Source organism: Mastigoproctus giganteus, chromosome 1 (assembly GCF_048544385.1).
Source record: "Mastigoproctus giganteus isolate SK-2022 chromosome 1, ASM4854438v1, whole genome shotgun sequence".
NCBI classification, from domain to species: Eukaryota; Metazoa; Arthropoda; class Arachnida; order Uropygi; family Thelyphonidae; genus Mastigoproctus; species Mastigoproctus giganteus.
The window spans coordinates 252,586,271-252,613,620 of NC_143575.1; the positions used below are offsets into that span (position 1 = coordinate 252,586,271).

Here is a 27,350-nt window from a genome sequence, read left to right on the forward strand (position 1 = left end):
TCATATGCATAATCCTTGTAATGTCAAGGTAAGTTAATTTTTATAATATAAAACTCTAAAAAATTAACTTACCTAAAATAATTCCAATCTTTATTTTTTATCATATTGTTAAAAATAAGATATAATCAGTTCTAGTTTATTTAATATAATTTGTAAAAGCTGCAGTATTGTTATGTTTCACATTGTGTTTGAGATGTGTAATGTATTAATCTTGAAACAGAAACAGAGATGTGTTAATCTTGAAACAGAAACTAAAATCTTGTTTTAATGAGAAGTGCTTTGTTATGGCAAAAAAAAAAACAAAATAAAAAAATGAAGAGGAAGGATTTTATACACGTTTAACAAGTGGTCTACTGCCATATGCAGGGAAACACTAAAGCATTTGTTATATAATGCCTGTTTTTGCTTCAGTGTGCAGAACATACAAAATATAAAGGACACAGGCTGATTAAAACAGAAAAATAAATTTATTTCAGTGATTAAAAAGGAATATGCATTGTTATTTTGAAGTGTTAAAAGCTGCCAATAATGGACCTAGTTTGTTAAATTCTTCAAACAAACAAATTAATTGATTTTTCAATTTTGTCTGTGATGAAATATCTAGGGGGGGAAGAAAGAAGAAAATTTTTTATTGTATGAAAACAGAAATAAAATTAGTGCTCAAATATCCAGCAGCTTCAAACTGACTTGAAATGAAGTTGTGACAGTGGAACATTCAAATATAGTTGTTAAAAATGGAGACTGTTTTTAACAACTATATTTTAATGTTTTCAAAATTAATAAACATATATATATATTAGTTTTCACTTATAACTTACCGGGGTTATGTATTTTAAAACTTCAGCTAAGAGTAATTATAGTACTTTTCTTTTACTACAATTCTTACTAGAATTCTAGTGTTTTACTAGAATTCTTATTTTAAGAAAAAAAATATAGATTTGCATCAGAGCAATTAAACATATTCCCAGACCTGGTTAGGCTGGGAAAACCCAATATTAGCCAATTAAGAAACAAATAATAATTTTACAAATACTCTCATCACACATGATTTAAGGGGGTGATGATCAATGGGTTCTGTTTAAATAAAAGAAATTAGTGTGTCTGCAATAAAGAAAATATCCTGCAAGCTTTTCCATCTCTGTTTATCTTGCTACACAACCTTTAGAACTCATAGCACTATATTATATTTGCAACAGACTTATTGAAAGGCTGCAGAAGTTGTTAGATTTAACTTCTGAAGATTTTTCTTTTTGCGGGGTTATCTAAAAGATAAAGCATATTGTTGTAAACCAAGACTATAATGTGCTAAAAACAATTTTTAGGGATTTCCAAAAATTAATTCAGTATAATGGTACAAGATGTTGCCAAAATGTGGCAAAAAGACTTTTCATGTACTGGATCTAATGGCTATCATTGGGGCATTAATCATACCAATTTTGCATTACCATAAAATTTTAACAGAAATATTATTTTGAGTATAACATTTTAATCAAAACAGTCTCATGATTTAATCAAAATATCTCATGACTTGTGACCTAACCTGTAAAGTAACTTGTACAGTGTGATCACAATGATAGTCATGATAGATACATTTTGTCTTCCCACCACTTTCTAATGGCTCTCAATGTGCTACAGCAGTCTAATAAGCAAAATTGTGTTCTTATATAACTATGATATTTTTAAATATGTGCCCTATGTTTATAACAACTTTGTTCTATACAAATTGCACTATGGTACTTACCGACATAGGCTGGTTCGTCAAATGAAGTTTGCTGTTTACTGTAGAGTCATAGTAGTCATAAAATTCTGTGAATGATCTTTCCATAATATCCCTATAAAAAGTCAAATTTATTAAAGACAACTTCTTCAAACACAATTAGAATTATAGAATTTTTTTCAAAAAAGTTAAACATTACTATTATTAAGTAGAATACACTAAAAGTTTCAGTTGATAAACATAATTAAAGAATATAAAATTTATGGAGAGATTTGAAAAATGTATCCTGGAAATAAGGAAATGCGCACTTGATGTTAAATACAATAAACAATATCATTTCAGTGGAAAATACATGACTCAGTCTCTTCTGGCACTAGACCTAAACCTACCCATGCACCTTTGTGAGCCTAACTGCAAATCCCGCTTAGGATTACTAAGCAGTTTACTGTGACTGTAAAGTGTATTAGACCTCAATCTTAAATCTCCACACATGTGCGAGGTGTGGAGACAAAGTTCCCAGACTGGTGCTGTTACGGTCATGTTGATGATTTGAAAATAAATGGAAGTGATACGTTGTAGTTCAAACTTCTTCCAAAAGTTTAAACTGGGAAAATCTGCAGAAGCATACAAAATGTTAAAAACGGTTTATGGTGATGAAATGTTAAATCACACCAGTATGTTTGAATGGTATACGCAGTTCAAAGATGGACATAAGGAAGGTAGTGATGACCCAAGAAGTTGCCAGCTGGCAACCTCTCAAAATGAGGACAGAGTTGCAAAAGTTCAGGATATTGTGGCAAGAGATTGCTATTTGACCCTCGTAACGATGGCTGATGAGTTGGATATGAATAAAGAGATGCATGAAGATTTAGGGAAAGGAAGCTCTAGGCAAAATTTGTGCTGCATAGCCTCATGGATGAGCAGAAGATATGAAGAGTGTCATCATACGAGACAAGGATTGTCTCGACAGATTTGTTGAGACAATCCTAATTTCCTCAACTGTATTGTAACTGGAGATGGGTATAGGATGTTTCAGTATGACCCAAAAATAAAGTGTGAGAGCACGTAGTGGACTTCAAAATTATCACCAAGGCCCAAAAAGTTTTGTTTACAAGAAGTCCAGAATCAAGCAATGCCCATCATACTTTTCGACATACAGGGCGTGATTCATCAGAAATTTGTCCATGAAAGGGAGAGACACCAGGCACTCTTTCCATTCTTAGCTGCTATAAACTAATGCCACAGTGGTCATCAGTTAATCAAGTGCTCTATACAGCTCATGCAGCTGCAATTTTCAAGAGCAGTCCACACTAAATTATGAAGTTGAGTAATTAACCAAATAGTGCTAAGACAAATGTCACCTTTTTTTGCATAGATTACAAATATTAAACAGCAAATAATATCCTAAGATATGTGCAATTATACATAATAAACAACATAGTGCTTCTAAAAGATATTTCTTGGCTAAATGCCTAATAGTAAGTAGACAGTAAGTGCACAAACTCTTTCAACATAGTGCTTGTTTCAATATACAAAAAAGATTTCACATACCTCATTATGAATTCCTTAAGAACAGTTAATTTTTTTTTTAAATCCACCAATACAAAAGTACCTTTTTTTGTGAAGCACATTCATTGTCATTTGTTCTCCTAACAATCAGCGTTGTTGTTGTGTTCTTACCCCCCCCCAGTGGTGTAAACAAAATGGATTACTTGTGCCCATAATGCAAGTTAAAATTACATTCCAGCATGCAATTATCAAGGAACTAAATGGAAATGTAAAATTTAAAGTAAAGGTGTTATATACTGTATAACAATACCATATGCAGTACTCTAGCAAATTTTCATTGTATTCAATTGTATTCATTGTATTTCATTGTATAACTGATTCAATCAATCATGTTTTAATGATGTTCACCATTAGTTGTTTTCAGCAGCCTTTTCAAAGTAGAAAAGCATGGAACCCAATTCAGACTCTGAATTTAATTGTATGTATATATACATATATATATATATATCTTGAATAATCCATACTACAATGCACATGAAACTGTTGGTAGTGACTTCAAATACTTTTCATTTTGAATAATCCAGTATCACATTAATGAGAATGTACTGTAATAGGAAGTCAAGTTTAAAAATGCAAGGGTGGGTAATTCTGGTGGGTAAATGAACAATCTCTGTGAGGTCGTTAGTAATTGCAAAGCCTCAGCATCTCAACCAGCTGGGTCCATGTGACTAGAAAATGGAAGCCAGCTGGAGTTGTGAACATTAAAATCGCCAAGGAAATTTACCTCACTATTAGGAAAGTTGGACTGGAGAAAGTAAAAAAGTTTCAACTGATTAGTGGGGTTGCAACAGATGAATTTTACAGAATGTGGTACAGAGATTTTAAGCAAGAGAAGAAGATTGAAAAGAGGAGATTCCAAATTACTAAGTCTGACAGGGAATATCAGAGCAGACATGTGCACAAATACCACCTTTTAAATTAAAAGATTCAAACAGCAAATAATTAGGGCAACTGAGATTAGTAGTTGAATCAACTGCTAATTGAGATTCTGTCAGAAAAAGTAGATGGGGTTTGGCAGATTGCAAGTGGAAATAGACACACTGAAGATTGGAACTGAACCACATATATTTGTGAAATGAACGAAGAAGTTTTTGTGAGATTCAGATCTTTTCGCAGATAAGTTTGTTCTATTAGGTTGACAATTCATAATGTATTCAGTAGTAAGGATCAGCAGAGTAAAGGCTGCAAGATTATACACTAGTTGATCCGAAACTCTCCTAGAGAGTTACCAATATGCAGCCAGCTTGAGAATACTGTTTTAGAGGTGTACCCTCAAAAATGCAAGGAAGATTTGATCTCGCCATGATGTCCATCATAACTTCAAAAGACAACAATCATATTGCATGATGGAGTTATTGAATCTTCCACCAAGTTTGGAAAAAGTTCGGTGTTCTCTGTACCTACTCATCACAACAATAGGTTTTATTAGTAGTGTTAATGAGATTAAAAAAAAACTATTACATTCATTTAATTGTTAGTTATGGTTTGAAGTTGGGAGATACTAGGAAAAATAAAAACAGAGGGGTAAAATAGCAGTTATTCTTATATACTAATTCTTGCATCACTCAAAAAAATCCAACATTGAAAATGATAAATAGGCATAGAAAATTTCCTAACACAACATTTAAGCTATCTTCAACTATTAAAAAAGAACAATCTATAATTTACAATGTAAATTCTTTCCTCACAGAAGAAATTTAAATTATAAATTAAGGATGCAGTCTCTCTGAATATCAGCATAAAACCTGAAAATACATTCTGTGAGAGAGAGAGAGAGAGGGGTGGGAATGCATTTGACTTCTGAAACTGATGTAAAAAGTAAACTATTCATTCAGATCACTTATATTTAAACCCTTTTTGCAGAGAAAAAAGTTTAATTTTAATACTTCTAATGATAACTAATTTTCTACATACCGTAAGGCCTGTGGACAATCAAGCGTGTCTAATGAGGCACCTTCTAACATATCGCACACAGCAATTCGAATAGTCTCATGCCTGATGATCTCGTTGTAACTGGCACTGTCACCTGGACTTCTCTCCTGATATAAAATATAAGTTTGGTAACAATTAAAAATATCAAAATAACTAAATAACATTAATTCCCAAATCTGTATTATTATTATATTTCAAATTTATAAAACACTAAGAAACAGTTTCAGTATGACACTGGTCAACATTATATTATATTATATTATAATATAATATAATATAAAATTATATTACATAATCTAATAGTATGAACCAGAGCTATAATGCTCAATATGTTCTATGTTGATATCAATATTTGTAAAAGAATAAGAAGTTTACCACAAAATGATATGTAGAACACTTCTATATAACTCTCCAGAAATTAAAATGAAAACAATTAAAAAATCGAAAATCTTACATTACAAAAAGAAATAATTAACAATAATTAAAAATTAAGTAAAAAATTAATTTAACAAAAAAAATTGCAAAACGATTCGATTTTCCTTCCTGAAGCTGACAATGCTTTTTGACCATATGTCGTGACCACAGGAATGAAAATTACCGAATCGGGACAAGCATGGAACTTAAATAGGGATTATTTTTCCTCGTGCATGCACGTAAAGGACCAGTCGAAGATTAGATATGGCCGGCAAACATTAACAGAATTCTCATGTAATTTAATTTCGACAGTTTCTGCAATTAATAGTATTGTATAATTATGTTGGATACTTTTTGGCCTGATTAAATAAAAAAGTGTTTTTCATTAATGGCATGAAAAGCTACTTCTGATGCTGCTGAACAAGAAGCAGGAACTGAGGCCATGTGTTGATTAACACAAAGATTCAGAGGAAACCACGTAGAACCCTGATAAGACGAGTCACAATCACCACAAGAAATGTTGTATACCAGGTCATTTATTTATGTTGCGAACAAGGAAAGGACTGAGCGATTGTTCAGTATAGTGTGTAATTTCCGTATTGGCCTGGCTGTAATTTTAAATTCGGCATCTTTAAAGAATCTGTTAAGTTGTTTGTGCCACCGTTCCAACATATGGGACAGAAATAAAGTATTTTTTGATATTACTATTGTTGATTGGTGTATTTTTTTGTACAGTAATACCCCGACTTACGCTACCCCGACTTACGCGAACTCGAAGTTACGCAGTTCTTGATTTTTTCGTTTGGCAACGCTGCCGCCCACTATCTTCAAGGTCGTTTTTCATATGTTATCGATATACGGTGCGACGGCGGAGAATGAGAGCGAAAGATGAACAAAATTCAACTTTGCTGCTTTTATGTTTTTTATATCAGTGAAGGGGAAACACATTTCACCATAATAACGTAAAAACCAACACAATTCCAACTATCGGTATAATCGCAAATGCAATTAGATCGAGTTTACTACCAGTTTATAACAGATTTCACTAGCAGAAACACAACTGGATTTTTATTGTTTTATGGTAGTAACCCCTAGAAATGTGAGGTGTTAATAGTGTATCTCTGCCTTTATGGTGTTGTTTATTCAGTTGCTACATGCGCGCAGCTTTGTTTATGCGTATCAAGCGTGCCTCCTCGTTTTGTAATTGTGCTTTATTCCCTAAAAATGAGTAAAATACTTAAAAGGTGTGAAAAGGAAGCGTCTTGGTGAAGACACTGCAGATTCAGAGAGAAAAAGAAAAGCAATTATCGATAAACAGAGGCGGACTGGATCAAAAATTCTTACCCGGGAAAATTTATAGTGGCCTCATACTATGGTTTATGGCCAAAATCACACTGGCCCACCGGGGTTTCCCCGGTAAGGCTTATGGCCAGTCCGCCTCTGTCGAGAGAAAAAATATGAAATTGTGAAACGCTTTGAGCAAAATGAAAGACCATGTGATATTGCACGTGCTACAGGCCTAAATGAAGCAACGGCGAAAAGCACATGACAATTGCAAACTTGACAGGTTGAAAATTGAAAAGGGCTCAATTGTAAAGGGCTTAAAAATTTTAGAAAACATAGACTCCAACGTAGAACGCGTTATAGCTACAAAGCAAGGAATAAAAAAAATTATTAGCTTGCTACGAAGAAATTCTGCGTGAAAAAAAGAACGCGCTGTGTCGTCAGACGAATTTGTTAGATTTTATGAAGCCATCGACATCGAAATAACTTTTTAACGTAAGTAATTTGTTTTTTAATACATATTTTGTATTAATATGTATAAAGAACTGCAATTTTATTAATATTTTTCTTCTAAACTAGTGTTTATGTTAGTCCTTGGTCCCAATTAAGCAAAATTTATATGTATTTATATGCAAAGTTGTACCCCGACTTACGCGAATTTGACTTACGCGATTTTCGTCGGACCCACCTATCGCGTAACTTCGGGGTATTACTGTATTCTATCCTTAGCTTGTACCCTAATTCTGTCTATTGTAGCAAGTGGGTAACTATTAATATTTGTATTTCTGAGCTAAAAGCAGATTCTGTCATTGAATATTTATAAGCATTGAGAAATTGATTAAAGATAATTGATCTTTTGTGGGTGAACAGGTGATAACTGTTATAATGCAGAAGCACGCTGGTGTTTGTAGGTTTACGATAGATGTTAGATTGGATTTTATTGGCGTCCTGAGTAAGCGTGAAATTTAGAAAAGTTAATGATTTAGTATCTGTATTCTCCCTCTCCAATATAAATTTGAGTCTAGAAATTATTAAACAAATGTAAAATGTCTTGGATAGTGCTACTATTGGTAATGACTAGAACATCGTCTAAATACATCCCATAGTATGTGATAAGGGGTAGAAAAGGCATCAAATGTATACGTTCAATCGTTGAGAGATCTCCGATATTAGACTGCTGAGGCTTAATTCCATTGGCAAACCAAAAATTTGTTTGTATACTTTGTATCGAAAGGTGATTTAGTTGGCTTCAACTAAGAGTTTAATTAAGTGAAAATTTTTCTTAATAGGAAGCTTCGTATAATTAATCGGTATAGACTTATTATTTAACATATCCCAAAGAATATCTAATGTCTATTCAACATTTACATTCGTACATAACAAGGTAACATCTAGTGAGAATAAATTATCATTACCGCCAAAGTCTACAGACCTTAAGGTTATTAAATAGTGTATCGTAGTTCTTAATCTCAAATTGTATCGCCTGTCTAAAGGGTTTTATAATGCTATATACACGTGTGACCAAGGATGAAAATGCCGAGTTTCTGTAGGAAACAATAGGCCGAATAGAAAATCTGGTCTTGTGTAATTTTACCTGACCGAAAAGTTCAGGAATATTGTATGTTCTGGCCTTCTATTCCTTTAACTGAGCCATAGTTATGTAGTCGTTTTTTTGATATTTGGTTAATGTTTTATTGTATTGATTGACAAAATTGGTAATTGAGATTACCAATTTTGTCAATACAAAATTGGTAATCAACTGCTAATTGAGATTCTGTCGTAATAGTGCTGGGTCTACTTCAAGATAAGTGGAGGTATCTGACACAACTGATTCTAACTTATTAATATAATCAGGTTTATTGAGTATTACCACTGTATCTCCTTTATCAGCTCTGAATAATAATGTATTTTTTTTCCCAAAGTTCCTGTAATGCTGAACTGTCATGTGTATTCAAGTTAGGAAGTCGTGTTTATTTTATGTTATTCTCCACCTGGTTAACTTACTGAATAAATAAATCTTTTTGTGGAACATTACGAAATCCAAATTCAATATCAATTATGCACTTTTTTTTTTAGGTAATTTTCGAGATGGTAAACTGTAATTTAATTCTTTGGATAAAAGTGAAATCTGGTCCTGCAATAGCGTATACAAGGAAAGATTTGTAACCTGTTGATATGTCGGTTCGTTGAATGTTGGGCGAGGGGGGCATTCGTGAACTAGCTGAAGTATTCTGCAGTAGACCGTTGTGCGTATGTAGTGGGAGTGGTCATACAACTTGTATGCATTTGGTTTCAAGCTCGCGACAGTGTGTTACAACAAGTATGAACGTGTCTTGACTCTCCGGATAATGTATTCAATTTGTTAACGTGCCTGTTTTTTTTTTTTTTTTTTTTTTATTTCTGAGGCCTATGCTTTACGTTGCAAATCTATGGAGGTCTTCAATACAAACCAATCGTTAGGATGCAGATAATTTAATTTGTCGTGAAATTCCCTAACTTGGGAAAGGTATTTTTGTTTATTAGAATACTATGTTTATTAGAAGCTTAACTATATTACTTGATGTGGCAAGTGCTAGTTGCTTAATGCCCGAAATTTTATGATTTAAATTGACCCTGGCAAACTTTGGAACGATGTTGTTTTGAAGGCAATACTTTAGAAAAGAAATATGGTAACTTTGGGCCGAGTATCTTAGTGTTAATCTAATGTAATTTTGCACCAAGGTATTAAAAAAAAATCCCCCATAGTGTGTATCTAGAGGTTATACCTGGAGAGAAAGGAAGTGATTAAAATAGTCAATAAGAGATTAAAAATGAATTTGATAGGTGTAAAAGAATAAGAGAAATTTACCTCAATATGATATGTAGAACACTCCAGAAATTAAAAAATTGAAAATTGCAAAACGATTTTCCTTCCTGAAGCTGACGATGCTTTTCGACCATATGGCGAGCATGGAACTTAAATAGGGATTGCTGTAATATAAGATTTTCGATTTTTTAATTGTTTTCGTTTTAATTTCTGGAGAATATCATATGGAAGCGTTCTACGTGTCACATTGAGGTAAACTTCTCTTATTCTTTTACAAATTATATAATCTAATATAATATAAATAATATAATCAAAGGAACACAGGAAGATCATATTTAAGATGACTGCTGATTTTCTTGAGTTAAGTCTTTAATCAAATGCCTCTGGAAAAACTATGAACCTAACAGTTGAACAGAAAGAAAATTAGTTGTGTTTAATAATCTTCATGTCTGAAGGGCAGAGAAGCTATATTAGACTGAGCTCGCCTGTAGGTTGTACATACATATGTGTAGAAGGACATGCTTAATTGGGACAACATGCTGTTTAATCGGGGCTGGATACAGCAGCACTGGAGATTACCCTACGATTGTCTCCAACTGTACCACGTGGTTCGGTTGGATCTCTGGAGGCCACAACTATAAAACAATTAGCAGTCACCTGTTTATTGGGCTTTTCTGTTAGTGCAATCTATCATAAATGGATAGCAAACTCGATCTTATTGAATTTTGCGATAATACCAAAAGCTGGAATTGAGGGTTATTATGGTGAAATGTGTTTACACTTCTACTCCGTTCTCATTTGCAGTTATCGTGTTAGTTGAAATTTGTGTGTGTGCTGTGTTCTTTGTTATTGATTGCTTATCTTCTTACTGTTTTAAATTTTAACTCTCCCCCCGCAAATGTCAACTAGTTAGTATGTACATATTACAGTGCATATTAATTATTCCAATTATCACGTATATTCTTCCAATTATCACCTATCATTTAATTTTTTAATTGGTAAAGTAATAAAGGGTATATTTGTGCTTCTTTACTTTTATAGCCTGTGGGTAATATTCCTCCTATTTTCGCTAATTAGAATCGCTGTTTAATAGAATTAAAATTCAATTCACAAACGTGATCACAATGACCGGCGCTTACTACACATCATATAGCGAATGGTACTTTACTATGGTGACTACATCGTAACGTGATTTGATTGTACAGTGAACCAACTGTAAAGCGGGGGGGGGGGGGGGTTCCATTGTATTTTTAAATTTTTTTACGTGAAACTTCGGATAATTGGGAGGCCGCTTAATCGGGCCAAAATGCACTAGTCCTGACGTGTCCCAAATAACCGGAATCGACTGCATTTGTTAAACTTTTTATCATTTACTGTAAGCCAATATTTAACATTACCAAATTATAAAACAGGCCTTGTGCGTCGGGTTGCATTATATCATCCAAGTTTCTTGCGACGACTGACTAACTGGTTAAAATAAATTTATTAAAATAAAAATGATATATACATAAGATTAAACAAAAATAAAATAAGATAAAAGCGTTAAAATACATAGTAGCTTTCGAAGTGAAGTGCCTCTTCATCAGCTAGTCTGTGAATGGTGTACTTAAGTATATATTGATGGTTACAATAGTACAAGTCAGCTGGGCCTGATCATGTATCACGAGTCTGGTGTCGGTAGAGCAGAATTACATACACGTGATGACCACCAGCGCTCATCGCCCTGCAATACAGTACATTCTATAACAGGGTGTAAGTGTACTCCCCTTGTGTGATTGATAGTACTATTATTGGTGGCTATGTGCAGTGCTTCAAGCCCTAGTCCTGTATTTGGTAATCACGTGAATAGTGGACGATTTCAATATCTCGTTGGGGATCAAGATTGTGCTGATATTCCTTTACAACCTGATATTCCTTTACGGCCCATTGTTTCTTGTTGTCATACACCTACATATGAAATTTCTAAACATGTTGCCAAGTTATTAGCACCCCTTGTTGGGAAAACTGTTTACACTGTTTCCAGTAGTATGCATTTTCTGCGTATTATTAAAGATTTTAGTATTTCTGAGAGTGGGGTTATGCTCTCCTTTGATGTGGTTTCTCTATTCACTTCTGTTCGTGTACAACAGGCTATTGCCTGCACAAGACGTCTTTTGAGCACGGATGCCACATTGGGGGATAGGACCTTGCTCTCTCAGATGATATTTATACCGCTCTCAATCTGTGTTTAACAGAGGGCGCATGATCATGTTCAATGACTGTTTCGCCAAATACAGGGCACAGCTATGGGTGCCCCTGTTAGTCCTATCGTGGCCAATATCACCATAGAGGAACTAGAGTCACATTTTCTTGAATTTACCTATTCCTATCACTCTCTGGTGTCGTTATGTTGATGATATTTTTGCAATTGTACCCCGGGGATCAGAATCTGGGCTGCTGCAATACCTCAATTCCCTGTCGTCCGTCATCCAGTTTACAAATGAACTAGAGGTTGATAATACTCTTCCTTTTTTTGGATGTGTTAGTCCAACGAGTGAATGCACATTTAGTAACTTCCGTTTTTAGGAAGCCAATGTGCAAAGGCCAATTTACAAATTAAGGCTCTGTGCATGCCTCTGGTAATTTACGTAGCACTGCTCATACTTTATTCTCCCGCGCTTGGATGCACTCTAGTTCGACTGGTGACAGGCAATTGGAGATTTCTAAAATTAGGATGGAGCTTTCAAATTGCAGCTATCCACCTCATGTTCTAGATAGATGTGAGCTTCAGGCTCACAAATTTATTACGAAATCTAACCCGCCTCACATCAATCAATTTATCTCTACTGCCTACATCCCCTATTATCTGGGCATATCGGAATGTCGTTAAGGTTTTGCCTCTCCATCATATACGATGTGTGCGACTTCCAGGGAGGAAATTACAATCTATTATTTCTAAGGTGAAAACACCTGTTCCTGCTTTCCTACAGAGTGGTTCCGTATGCCGTATTACGTGTCCGGTTTGTGGGGGGTGTTATGTAGGTGAGTCTAGTAGAAGATTGAAAGATCGGGTTTCTGAGCATGAGGTGGCTCTACAAACTGCTAATTTTGAATGCTCCGCAGTTGCCGAGCATTATTGGATTGATCAGCACAATCTTGATCCCAACGAGATATTGAAATCATTGACTATTCACGTGATTACTGGCAGGTAGTTTCACATTATTACCAAATATAGGACTAGGGCTTGAAGCACTGCACATAGCCACCAATAATAGTACTATTAATCGCACTAGGGAAGTACACTTACACTCTATTATAGAATGTACTGTATTGAAGTGTGATGAGCACTGGCAATCATCACGTGTACGTAATTCTGCTCTACCGACACCAGACTCATGATACATGATCATGCCCAGCTGACTTGTGCTATTATAACCATCAATAAACAGTAAACTCCGCTAGTCGCGGTCGCTGATTTAATACAAAATGAAACCTAAAAAAATGTGAATTTTAAAGCGCCGTGAACATTTTCCGCCATAAAAAAAACATGGGCGTGGCTAAAATTATCTTTCCCGGTCAAAACGGCGCTCAGTGGGTGGGGGGAAGAGGGGTGACAAAATCGTGAGCGTGGATGTTTCTCACTAATCCTTGTTCAGTATGTGCTATGCGCTTGTCATGGAAGGTTTTGTCGTTTGTTCTTAATTTATATGCTTATAAATTGAATAAATTTATCAATTTATAAATTGATGCTTACAAAAGTGATAAATCTACCGTTTTGCAGTGTAAAACAGACTTTTTCAAATGTGTTAACAGAAGAAAATGACTTTATTTGGACAAGTTCTTTCTAACCCGTATAAAAATATGGCTACGAATAACAAGGAAAATGTGAAAATATCAAAGAAGGTGATGACATTAGTGAATAAAATTGAGTTATTAGACAAAATTTCTAATGGTGAAAATGTCTCCTCAGTGGCAAAACATTATAAAATCAATGAGTCAACGGTACGATCAATCAAAAAATCGGAAGAAAAAATCCGCCATAGTGTCCGTGAAAACGTGCTAATTGCTTCAAAAATTTGCTCTGTAACTCGTGATGCTAAATTAGAAAAAATGGAAAGGCTTTAAATCTGTGGATAGAAGACCGAACTCAAAATAAAATTCCGTTAAGTTCACTCATCATTCGTGAAAAGGCAAAACTCCTTTATCAACACTAGCGAAACTGGTGATAGCACTGGCGGGATAAGTTATTTAGCTAGCAAAGGCAATGGTTTGAAAGATTTGTTTGAAATTTTTAATAAATATTACATTTAATATTAAATTGTTTCTTATTTTCATTTCGATGCCATATGCTTGCATTTCACTATGTACTGTCTATGTTTTTAGACTAGTTTTTCTTACATATTTCATACTTCGGAACGGAACCCCTTTATTACTTATGGGAGCCATAACTCAGTATTTGCGGCATTTCTCAGGAACGTAATCCCTGCGAATAGCGTGGGTTTACTGTATATTGAAGTTACACCATTCACAGACTAGCTGATGAAGAGGCACTTCACTTTGAAAGCTATGTATTTTAATACTTTTATTATATCATATTTTAACACTTTTATCTTATTGTGTTTTAATGCTTTTAATTATTTCATTTCTGTTTTTTATAATGTATATATCATTTTTATTTTAATACATTTATTTTAACCAGTTAGTCAGTCGTTGCAAGAAACTTGGATGATTACCAAATTATTTGCTATTTGTATATGTTAATGGTACAATGGAACTGAATTTCTTAAATGTTAACTAACTTAATTAAATGAATTGCAAAGAAAGGAAATTTACCTGAAAAATATGTAAATCAACCATTTTAAAATTGGAAACTGAAAAAAATTTCTCTTGTGCACACATTTAACTATGGAGTAATTTGGTTCTCTTGCTACACTAACGAGAGTGGTTACATCATAGCAGTGATGGCTTTTCACATGGAAAAGAAAAAGAATGGGGATAGCTCTTAATAGTGTAAGCCAGTATAGTGTAAGTTGTGAGCTTATCGTTGATATGCAATGTTTCAATATTTGATTTACAAGTATATGCATATCATATGCTAAATGGTTTTAAAAGTATTGTTGTTTAAGGTGATAAAGGAAGCTCCAGTCTATATGAGAAGACAGATGCTTTTATTTTGCTTTAAAGATAAAAGGTGTTATCAGATAAATAAAAGAACGCTGATACAGAGGACACACATTGTTCAAGCTGCTTTCATTCATAAATACCTTTGTGAGAACATAAAAGCTTTTAATTACTTATACTGTCTATAGAGTGGAAGATATTTCTTTGGGGAAAAACGGAATGGAATTTGTTTTGTTACGGATTCGTGCTGAAGTTAGAGCAGAATACCTTTTGAAGTTGTTCATGTTGTTCAATACCTTCTGTTGTTCATGAATGGTAGAAAAAGACACATTTTTCCAAGGTTCCATTCTTGGTGATTTAAAATGGAAAGTGTTGAGTTTATTTATGTTTACTTTAAAGGAATTAATTACAAGATTAGATGAGAAAAGAGTGCATTTTGTTTAAAGAAAGTCTAAGTTGTATATGAAAATTCAGGAAAATATACAGTTTTTATCTTTTAAAAAGTTTAATAATTTTCTTGAATGACACTTCAGAACATAAAATAGAGTTCAATTCAGTTTTTCAGTTTAGCAGAATTATTTATCCAAGAACTTTGCAATAGGTGGCATTCCCCTATTGTGGATATACATGCAGGATAGTCAGATTTTTTGGTTGCCTACTTTTTTAAATTACATTTTCTTTATTTCTTTCTTGTACTTTCTCTCCTCACCAGTAATTCATCAGCAATATCAGTAATATTCCCAGGTGAGATTATGAAGCTCCTGCAGAAGCTTCTTCAGCAGTGAGTTGTACATACTGCAAACTCACTGTGATCGATTGTCAATCTAACTATTTAACAAAATCACATGGCTACAAATTATTTGGGTGTACATAACTTGGAAAACTGCAAGCAAACAAATAAGCGGGGGGGGGGGGGACATATGAATGTGTTTTTTTTGTTTATTCTTTAAGATAAAATTACTGCTTAGTAAATTTACACATTTAATTCAAGATGGGTGGTACTAATGACAATAATTCTGGGCATCCAAATTTTGACTAGAAGTATAAGAAGATATCCTAAATAAACTTTTAACAACAAACAATATATGTCAGTCAGCAACTCCATGGTACCGGTGTGTTTCTCTATTGCAGAGTGCAAGTATTGTTGGTTTTAATTTCCTGTTCAATTACGACTGCAGTCTGGCTGTTTTCAAACTGTGTTCTTGCAGCGCATCGGTGTTCTACAAGCTGGACTGAGATGTTCCTCCACTGAAACATAATACAGGCTGGCCTCGATTAACGCGATTAATTCGTCCCGCAAGTACATCGCACAAAACGGAAATGCGTTAATCGAATATAATAATCAATAGGAAAAATTATAATTGGTCCTTGACCTTCGGAATGTCCACAAAGAATTTTAAAAATACCTTTTAAATAACTTTTTAACTGTATACAATGTAAAAGATAATGAAAATAATTATGAAATTAAATGTTTATTGCATAAAACAGCAGTTCCCAAACTGTGCGCCGTGGAATATTTCAAATTTGAGGGAAACACAGCGATACTTGACATCTGACGGACACCATGCGAACCACTAGCTCAAGGTAGTTCACAGTTTCAGAATTTCTTATTAAGTTGTTTGGCTAACTACTAAACGGAACTGTTAGGTATTTCTTTTGGTGGGTGCGCCTTGAAAAAATTACTGAGACACTAAGGGCGCCGTGAACCGAGAAAGTTTGGGAACCTCTGACATAAAATACACAATGAAGAAATGACTGTTGCGGAAATATTTGAACAGTGTTGACTTTCTCTTTTCATCAATCAATTTCCGATATCCGACAACAATCTTCTCTGGGCCATGGCGAAATAAATACTGCAGAGAACTTCAAACCTTTTGTTTGAGGTTCTATGCGATACGAAAGATTTCATCTAATTCTTTTACCTTAATTTCCTTCGCGGTAACATTTTCATCTGGCTCATTTAAAAGTTTGAATTTTTATTCATAATTTTGAATGAATTTTAATGTGCGATTAAAATCTTTTTTTAACTGTCGCATAAAAAAAAAAAAAAAAGATCGCGTTAAGTGGAAGTTTACATCGTGTAAAGTGAAAAGTGGTATAATTTTTCAAATAGTGTTAACTGAAAATTGCGTTAATTGAACTCGCGTTATGCGAGGCCTGGCTGTAATGTTAATAGGATATTCTCAATTTTAATTTTCCCATAAATTTTTCACTAACGTTTGGCATCTGCTACTGCTTGTCTGCTAGCAAACACCAGCACAAATAAAAAAAAAAGAATAAGTAGCAAATAAATATCAAGGATGAGAATTTAATAATGTACAATTGCATATTGTACATTATGCAGTTTCAAGACAGAAACATTATTTATATAATGCTTTTTAATTTGGATAAAATAAAGGTATAGTTATTTTTTACTTTGATTTTTAGATATTCATTTCTGTGACTGCCACGATTTTTACCACTTTTTATCATGACTCCGGTGATTATTGCCATTTTTTATTCCATGACAAATGGAATAAAAAATGCCCTAGCCCTAGTTATCAGCAATAATGCACACAAAAATTTTATGCTTTATAATAAATAAATAATAATAATAAATAAAAAGCCAATAAATATCTGGCTGTTTTTATTTATATAGCACATTGGCATCTAAGGCCATTGCACTATGTGTAATAAGTTTGCATAATTGTGCGTTTATGAGCCAATTTGCTTGTTGTGCAGGCTAAAAAAATGAGGAATAACTCACGGGGGTTAGCTTTCCCTCACCTGAGATCAAATAATTACAGCACCTACTGAAAGAGGCCCTTAACAATTCCTCCAGTCTCCAATGGGATTCAAACCCAGACCTCCCAAAAAACAAGAGGCAAAACCACTAAACTGTAACAGAGGGCAAGTGTCTGACAACATCCAAATATATTCTGTTTTAAAATATACCAATGAAATGGAGAAGTGGATTATTGAAACAATATACATAATACACATAAAATTATTAGTTTCTATGGTAAAGAAAGTAGCAGTTTCTATGGATAAATTTAACATAAAAAAAAAAAAAACACTAAATGCAAAAAGATTTTTACCTTCTCAAAGCCAGGTTCATTGAAGTATGGATTTTCATTCATTAATGACTGAATAGATATTAAAACACTAGAGATACTCTGAGCAGGACTCCATGATGGACCAGACCAAGTTCTAAAAAAGAAAATCTTACATGTTCAATATATACATATACATTGCTTGTTTATTAATAGGGCTACATACATGATGTAAACTATCCATGTATGCATGCAGCATATATAATCTCTGAAAATAACTTCCATTTTGTTTCTGTACTACTGGAGATTACACATCTGCAAGGAGATCTACTGAGGTGTTTAAGGCTTTGAATGGATTGAGTTAGCTCAATGCTAACAGAATCCTTCCTCTTGCTCAGCCTACACACGAGGGAGCATAAATTCAAACTGCAGAAGGATAGTGCAGGTTAGATGTGCAGAAGTCTGCCTTCAGCCAGTGGGTGATTGATTGTTGGAACAAACTTCCATTTAGTGTTGTAGTGGATAAGAGTTTGAATAAATTCAAGGAAGAACCAGGAAAAGTATTAGAGAGGATGGCCAGGTAATATGGGAAGTGCTGGTTTTTTTTTTTTTTTTGCTGAGCTTACTTTCTTGCATCATTTATCACTACTAATACTATCTGAACTTATAAAATTTTATTGCTTTTGTATTAAAAATATAAGTTGCTGTACAGTGTACCTTATACTGTTTTACACTCAAATTTGATTTTTTTTTCATTTTAATTAAATTTTATTGATCAATTAAATTGATCTTGTAGTTTCATTTACACCCAAAGCAGAAATCACAGCATTCCAGCAATCATCTAGAACATTTACATTCTCCTCACCTTTTACAATAGGACTTATCACTGGAAATCTAGGTAACCTGAAATAATTTGCAATTGTCTTTATGGTAAGTGTGCCATTTTTTGCTTGCTATTCTTACAGCCTGCAGCAAATTTATTTCAAAAGCATTTCAATTTTATATGTTCTGAATGTATTTCTATATGGCTTGTTTGCATTTTTTTCCCTTTAAATTACAGGTGACCCCCGCTTAATGCTGATAATTCATTCTGGAAAAACAGAGTGCTAAGTGAATCTGTGCTAAGCGAGCGCCACATTCCCATAGGGTAATATATGTATTTGTGAGTTGCGGTCAGTGCCATAGGATATTTCCTAATCCATAATAAATGGTAGTGAAAAGATGCACAAATGTTGGTCAAAATATTTAATCAAATATTTGTACATATAAAATATTCTGCATTACATAAATATATAATTATGTGGTAATTACTTATGTATCAAAATTAAACTTAAAATTGAAATTAAAATCATGAATTTAATTGATCTAAATTGATTTTAATTTAATTGAATTTAATCATGTTGCCACCCAAAAATAAAGTCAACCGATCCTTCGCCACTTTGAAACTTGGCATATTTTTTTCTTCTTTCAATATGAAACTTCTTTTAGGCATTCGTTTCCAAAAAAGTACTGTATGTTAAAAACTTGTTGAGAAGTATAACACATAATACCACTCTTCAATAATTTTAACAAGTTCTTTTTTGAAAGTTTTGGCTACTTGATCTGCATTTGCAGCTTCTCCCTGTATTTTAAATCCATTCAAATAGCCCTTACTAGTTTTAATGGGTTCCACTTTTTTTTTTTTTTTTTTTTCAGGTGAGTTTTCTTCGGTTCATCATATAGGGTAATCTCTCTCTTTTTTTTTTTTTTTTTTTCTTTCAATATTTAACTTAACCGAATTCTGTATTGGACATTATCTTCAATAAAATTAGTTAAAGTCTCTATTTCAATCCTAATAGCCGGCTTAGCCCTAGTTGCTTGCAGTGGAACAGCTGTCTTTCCCACTACTAAAATTAATTCTTTATTTTTTATAATTGTTCTTACAGTTAAACTTGCCAGTCCTAAATTATGGCACACATCCACATGTCGTTGACCGGAATCGATTTGCTTCAAAACTTCTAATTTAATTTTCAAATTCAGTCTTTTTCTTACATTTATTGTCTTCATACTGCGTCCAGACATTGCTTTTTCATTCTTATCTGCCATTATTAACTCTTTGAAAATGTAACTGCATTGGTTGCATTAATTATGATACAATGTTCGAGTAAACTGTCCGTTACGCACGATGTCTAGACTTCAGATAAATGCATATATTACAAGCAATATACTTGATCATTTTTTAAAATGTTGATCTTGGAACTACATAACAGATGCCTCCATAGCCAGGTGGGCAGGAGCAGCAGTGCGTAGCACACGCTTCTTGATTAGACTGGGGTTCAAGCCCGTTACCACCAAATACAGAGGATGCGGAAAGGTCAGGGAATGACCACCGCATATCCCCGGAGCAATATGGCCTTAGTTTCTAATGCTCCTAAAAACCAAATAACAAACAAAACAAACTACGTAACAAGTCACTTTATTGCAATTAAATTAGCGTGCTAGAAAATTTCACTGAGGTTGGGAAAATTTCTCAAGTTGGCGTGGGAAACGTCTTAATGCTGTTTTGCTATTCATTTTCAAGCTATCGACTGCATCAAATCAAACGATTTCGTTAAATATGCCAAAAATACAATCTGTAAAAGAGTGTTACAGTCAGATACGGGTTATAATATAAGAACCGTGTTATAGCAAATCAGCGTAAAGCGGAACTGCGTTAGTTAGGGCTGCTGTATAGCTAATTCTTTGGTTCTAGAAATGAAGTTCTGATGAGGTAATTTCCAGCATGAATTTAACTGAAAGGAATAATGTTGGATTTTGTAATTTGCAGCATGAATTTAACTGAAAGGAATAATGTTGGATTTTGTAATTTGCAGCATGAATTTAACTGAAAGGAATAATGTTAGCTGTGCAATTATCAATAAACAAAATGATTTTTCTTTTTTTGTTCAACTTCAGTAGCCATTTTTTAGCTGTCATTCAAGTTTTGTGATTTGCAAAATATTGCATAGACAATTTTTACACCAGGAACATCACAGCTTCAAAGATTTTTCAATTAGCAGAGCAAGTAGTCTGTCTATTCCAGTTATGCCCAAAAGAAGAGTTCAACACGCTTTATTACAATTATCACTATGACAAGAATCACTTTCCAAAAGTAATTTTTTTTAACAGGCAAATCACTTGTAAAATAAAAAACAACCCCTAATTTGTGTTGAAAATGTCATTACAGCCACCTTAGAATTTCAGAAAAATTTTATGCCTTTCAATTACAGACATCATAATATTTGCTTTTGTTCCAGTTTCAAAAAAATGTCCTCATGAGAAATTTAACAGCCATCAACAAATTTTTCGGTGACAACTTGAAAAACTACTTGAATACATGCTGATCTGTATATGGATAACTTGTAATGTTTATTCATTTCTTACCACTAAGGGACTGAATGTGGAATGGTTGCCTGTTTCCAAATTGCATCCTTATTTGCTAAAAAAGTTGAAAGCAGCATATTAGTTGGAATTCCAAAATCTAGCTGCAATTAATTACAGCCTCTTCAGTTATGTCTCTCTTTAGTGCCACTCTGTACAGTGTTAAAACCTTCACTAAAACTGCTTGTACTCTGAAAACAAAAGTGAAAACCAAAATAGGCTAAACAGAAAACACATAAGCAGCACTTACTGTACCAATTCACATGACAAAATCATGACCTTCTGTACAATACTGCAACTTTGATTTATACCCAAAAACTTGAAAGTTCATTCTAAACAAGCAGAATTACTGCAACTGTATGTTGATTTCACAATTTCAGACTCAATGAGCAACAGGAGAGGATCATGTTATTTTGTCAGTGGTTCAGTGAGAGAAAGAATGTCAATATCTCATGAATTTATGGAATGAGAAGTTCTTGATAGGTTGCATAAAACCTTTCACAGTCATTCTCAATTAGCAGGACAAATATCTAGACTGCAAGTGTCCAGTAAGACTGCACATTACACCCGCACTGTCAAAGAATGGCTGGATGAAGAGATCCCTCAACATGGATTGGAAGATTGGGATCAGTGGAATGGCTACCATAATTTCAAATCTCACTGCAGGACTTTTAACTAATTTCATCTCAAAATCCAGAGTGTATATGCTGTGAAAATATGTAATGTCAAGCACCTTAAAAAAGTATCATGTGTTTATGTGTGAGAGAGAGAGAGAGATCAGTAATTTCAACCAGAGCTTTTAAGCACTGAATAAAAAACTTGCATTTTTTTAAAATAAACAATAAAAGAAATTTTAGTGTTACCTATTATTAATTCTAAAGAGTTTGATTTGTCAAACCTACTCCCCCTTTTTTTTGACACAGCTTATATTATTCACAAGAAATCAATAGAATTTATTTTAGAAAGTCTACAAATAATTCAGTGTTTCCTGACCTTGCATTATGAACAGATTTACAGATTTTAATATATTTATAATTAACAAAAAGCTTTAATATTCACAATAAATATTTCACAGTAGTAGAGTGAAAAAGTTTCAGAGCTTCTCAAACAGCCATAGAAGGAAACAGTACAAGTGTACACGGCAAATATAAGCAGTCAATGAATAGTTCAATATACATCCTTAGTAAGTCTGTGATGGGTGTGAAGGTCAAGATATGCAAGTGCTCTTTGTCAGAGCACATGGCTGTGTTGCTGTTACCTTGTTTCAACAAAATACTGTATAATATCTGTGTTCTTCCACAACCACTCAAATCACCAGATCTACTCTCTGAATTACTCCCTCTTGTCCAGAATGCATCTGAAAGGATGCAGATTCAAGTTTTGAGGAGGTGGAATGTGCTGATAGTTATATAAAAAGACTGTAAGACTACTCCCAACAATGGTACTGCCATTATAAGTGTACAAGCCTAAGGAATCTACTTCAAAGATGGTGTGCAGTAAATTTCTATCTCAACAAGTTCACTATTATTTTATTTTATTTTTTTAATGAAAACCCCAAACACGAAGGGTATCAAAACCTATAGTACTTAGTACCGTGCATGGGTTGAAGGAGAAGTATGGGGGGATCACTAGCACAAGTTCCAAAACTTTTGAACCTTACTACATTTTTTAAAAGCATATCATATGTGCTTATTTAATTTTATATTATACAGACCAAACCTAAAATGCAAGAGCATGACTACATTTTTTAAAAGCATATCATATGTGCTTATTTAATTTTATATTATACAGACCAAAGCTAAAATGCAAGAGCATGATTTTAACAACTATTACAATTAATAAACTGTGAGAATTTAAAAGCTTACCCTAGAATGCTGAGGCACACTTTGCCATTTTTGTACAGATTAGGGTTGAATCGAACCCTTCCTTCTCCAGTAGTCATTAATTTTACTCTTGGTGGCTGTATAGGATAGTCTGGCGGGCAACGAATTAGGAAGTAAAAAAATCCTCCCTCATAAGGGGTATCAAAGGATCCTGTTATAAGTGCATGAATCTAACAAGGGAGGGAAAAATAAATAAAATTACACACACAAATATACCTCTAACCCTCTTCAACATAGAGGGTCCTCTCCCAAAAAACAAATAAAAATTAAATAAATAAAACAATAGTAAATTAGAATAACAGAACCTGGTAGCATTTTTTGGTTTACGAACTGTAAAATAATTAGGCACCTTTGAGTAGAAAGGTCATACGAGCAAGTTTTCCTACATTACCAAAGTATATTGCAACAGTAAAAAAACCTTAGCTTTTTTAGGCATATGAATAGAAGGAATGGCAGAATCAGGAATTGAAAAAGAGAAGCGATTTTTACATTTATCAGTTTCATCCCCAACAATAATTTTATGATTACGTAGTAGTCCAGATTTTAGTTCTCAAAATCTAACCAATAAAACTGCAACATGCACAAATAATAGCTATATGATTTGATGGCACTATATTTCACTAAATACATGTTTTGATGTTTTTATTTTTATTATTAAGCAAAGAACTATTGTTCAATTTCAACTTGTATAAACTAAACTAAACTGGTATTAACAAAACATAACACAAAAACAAAAAAGGTTATTTATGGCATATCTGCAATATTAAAGATGCACTTCAATGTTCACAGCATGCAGGACTATCATTTATGGCAGAAAATAATAAAAATCTGCTAGTTTACACTGTCAAAGAGCATTTCCTTTTGAGAGAAGAGAGAAAGTATAAAAACTAAAGAAACATGAATTATATATGCAGTTTGAGACGTCAGTTACAGTAATGATATGTTTGGATTATGAATACATTAAAACTTACTACCTTCAACAATAAAATAATTTTATGTAATGATGATTAGAACCAGTAATGTGTGTGTGTGTGTGTGTGTGTGTGTGTGTGTGTGTGTGTGTGTGTGTGTGTGTGTGTGTGTGTGTGTGTGTGTGTGTGTGTGTGTTAGAGATTTTATGATCTTGCTATGTTTTCCTATTAAATCACAGTTTTTGCTTTTACTTACACACCATATATGTGGTATAAACCTCATATATGTGGTGCCTCTGCAGTGTCCATCAGCCCTCCCTGAATAATTCACCATGCACCTGAGATAACTGTGGTCACTTTCTAGAACATTTTCTCTGCAGAATGGACAATTTTGCATTGGAAAGACTTGTCATCATTCATGCCAAACTGCCTAACTGTATTTCTGAAGGTTTTAGACATCCAGACTGTTCTCCTGCTAAAAAATTGCAAAAAATACAAACCTAGTCTACAAAATCTTTATGCGAATTATTTAATGGACATACACTGGCTTTTCAAGCTTAACAATAAATTCTCTCAATGCAGTCATATAAACAATATTTTATTTCTTATATTTAGACTACATGTGTAGTTCAGTCATTCTAGCAATGACAACTAGTACTTATGCAAAGTGATTCAAAAATAGGGATTGATATTTTGTGTGTATGGTCCCAACAAAATATAAACAAAGTCTAACAGCATTTTTGAAAGTAAAACACAGCAAGTTATGTGATTTCCAACTTTCATGATGACGTTTCCATTATCAGAGGACCTTCCACAAACAACTATTCTTTTTCATATGTGCAAAAGAATCAATGAGTTTCGGCATTATCAAAAAATAACATTTATGTTAACATGACTGAGTGTCATTATAACATGACAATTACATTAAAGACCAGAGGCACTGAACTATTTCAGAAAACATGAAGCACACAATAATTATCAATCATGTATGGGACACACTTTGCATATGACAAGTAAATGCTACATTTACTTGGCATATGCAAAGTAAATATAGCACCTGAATATCAGTTAATTTCCAGTGTGAACATCCCAGTGAGGATGGGTTTATAATCATCCACCACACTCTCAGAAAAAGTGGTTCCTAGCAGAGCAAAGTGACTGTAGTTAACCTTGTTCAAGATGACATTAGTAACAGAACCAGATGAAATGCATAATGCATTAGTTTATCCTTTCATCGGCACTCATCAGATCACAACAGAGATGAAACCAAGTTGAAGTCTTGTCTGATGCACGCGTCAAATTTGCATCCAAACCACATACAACCAATAGTCCAAGTGCTTCAACCAGGAGATTAGTCACTCAGCTGGAATTTTTTTTTTTTTTTTTTGAAGATAAATTTATTGGATGTGTTGTTATATATGTGCTACAGTGGTCCTCCGACAAAAAAAAAACAGCACCCCTTCATTTTGGATGGCAGGTTAGAGCACGACTGAAAAGACTATCAACATAACTGTATTCACTTTGCAGATCTAAATATATATATATATATTTTTTTTCTTTAGTGCACAAGAAGCATCTTGTATATAATACAAAGGTTAAATCAAAGAATAATATTTTAAACTTCATATATGTGGTGCCACTGCAGCTGTCCATCAGCCTTCCCTGAATAATTCATCCATGCACCTGAGATAACTGTGGTCACTTTCTAAAACATTTTCTCTGAGTAGTATCTTAGTTCAATTTTAAAGTTCAGTCTGTTTCTCACATCCAAGCATCTTTAGTCTATTCATCAGCTACTATAAGCCTGAACAGAAATTACTTCACAAAAGTTCAAGGTCATACAACTCACCATCAACAAGTTGATGAGTTATCAAGCTATATACAAAAGAAAAGAAATGACAACTCATTTATACTTAGACAACCAACCTGAAAGTTACCAAGTTGCTTAGGAATACAACTTGGTAACTGTGAATTCAAATATTGCTATAACCTTTGCTTGTATTTTTCATATAACATCCTTGTGAAATACTGACCTCCATCCAATTTTTAATTACTGTGCATTCAAACTGCATAAACAGTAAAGTCAATCTTGAGATAAAAATTGTATGAGAATTTATTTTATTAGTGACCTTCCTAATAGCACACAATGTATTTTTGGACAAGTAAACAGCAATCTTTTGGCAGAAAATCCAGCAAAATTTTCAGACCAATATAACCAAGGTATAATAGAAAATTTAAACTAAATTAATCAGTGGTAACTCAAATTCCTGATCAATTTCATACCTACACTTCTTAATGAAACATGCACATACACTCCAGTGTTATATGTGGCTGAGGAAGGGAGGGGGGAAAAAAACCTTCCCATATGCTTACTGAAAGTGGAATAAGGAATGATTCTACGCACCTGGTTTTATATTAAAAATAAAAAACCCCAACAACTGTAGTTCCACCAATTTGGCACATATGCTATAGAAAAAATTCTATATTATTTTATTATCAAAATTAATAATTACACATTTTAATCTATGTTTCAAAGATAAAATAATCATGTTCCATTCAGTCATCTGAATATTCCATTTTCAAAATACTCCTCACTTGCTGTAATGTTCCTATCCTAACATTATCAGAGTTCTTTCCATAAACTAGTCATTTTTCATACAAATTTGTCATGAGATCCCGAGACGATGCGAACTCATGCATAAACTGTTGGGCACTTATTCTGAAAATGTTCCTTTCTACAGCTTTTCCAGAGCATTCACATAGTACTGGGCACTAATGATAGTTCCCCAAGAAAATAATGTCAGTAAGCAGTATTGCTTCTGCATAACTATTATTTGTTTCAGGATCATAATGGAAATTTGACAGTTTTAAAATAAAATTGAAACACTAATGTTTTCATCATTTAGAACAATGCACACACCTCTTTTACCTAACAAATTCAAATTCAACTAATTTATTTGTGAACTTTAATAATTTTTTTTTGTTTGTTTGCTATATAAGCTTTGTATTTTACAAAATACAAACTTATTAGTAAATTAATAAATTTTATAAATATAATGTTCAAATGAACACTTTTGTTTTAAAGAATGTTATACACATAAAAATAGACTTGCATATAAAGGAACACAAATGTTTCAACCAGACATTTGCTAATCATAATGAAAGAGTTGTGGTTCAAATAATTTCCCCCCTACCAAAAAAAATCTGCATTCTAAAACATGGGTGCACAGTAGGACTCACAATACTGGTCAAAATCTTAATACCAGTATGTTGGTATTTTTAATTTATGTAAGCAGGATACCG

The 27,350-nt window shown here is 33.4% G+C and overlaps 1 protein-coding gene across 1 annotated transcript in view; it reads right to left on the reverse strand.

Moving 5' to 3' along the window:
* The window catches only part of LOC150091768 (ubiquitin-conjugating enzyme E2 Z-like), a 64,348-nt gene that overhangs the window by 8,537 nt on the left and 28,461 nt on the right, over positions 1–27,350 (reverse strand). The window contains exons 3-6 of the mRNA XM_090385629.1: positions 23,119–23,306; positions 17,900–18,011; positions 5,201–5,325; positions 1,742–1,832 (exon numbers count right to left, since the gene is read on the reverse strand). Of these exons, the coding sequence (XP_090241755.1) occupies positions 1,742–1,832; positions 5,201–5,325; positions 17,900–18,011; positions 23,119–23,306 (516 nt within the window). The remainder of the gene's footprint in view (positions 1–1,741; positions 1,833–5,200; positions 5,326–17,899; positions 18,012–23,118; positions 23,307–27,350) is intronic.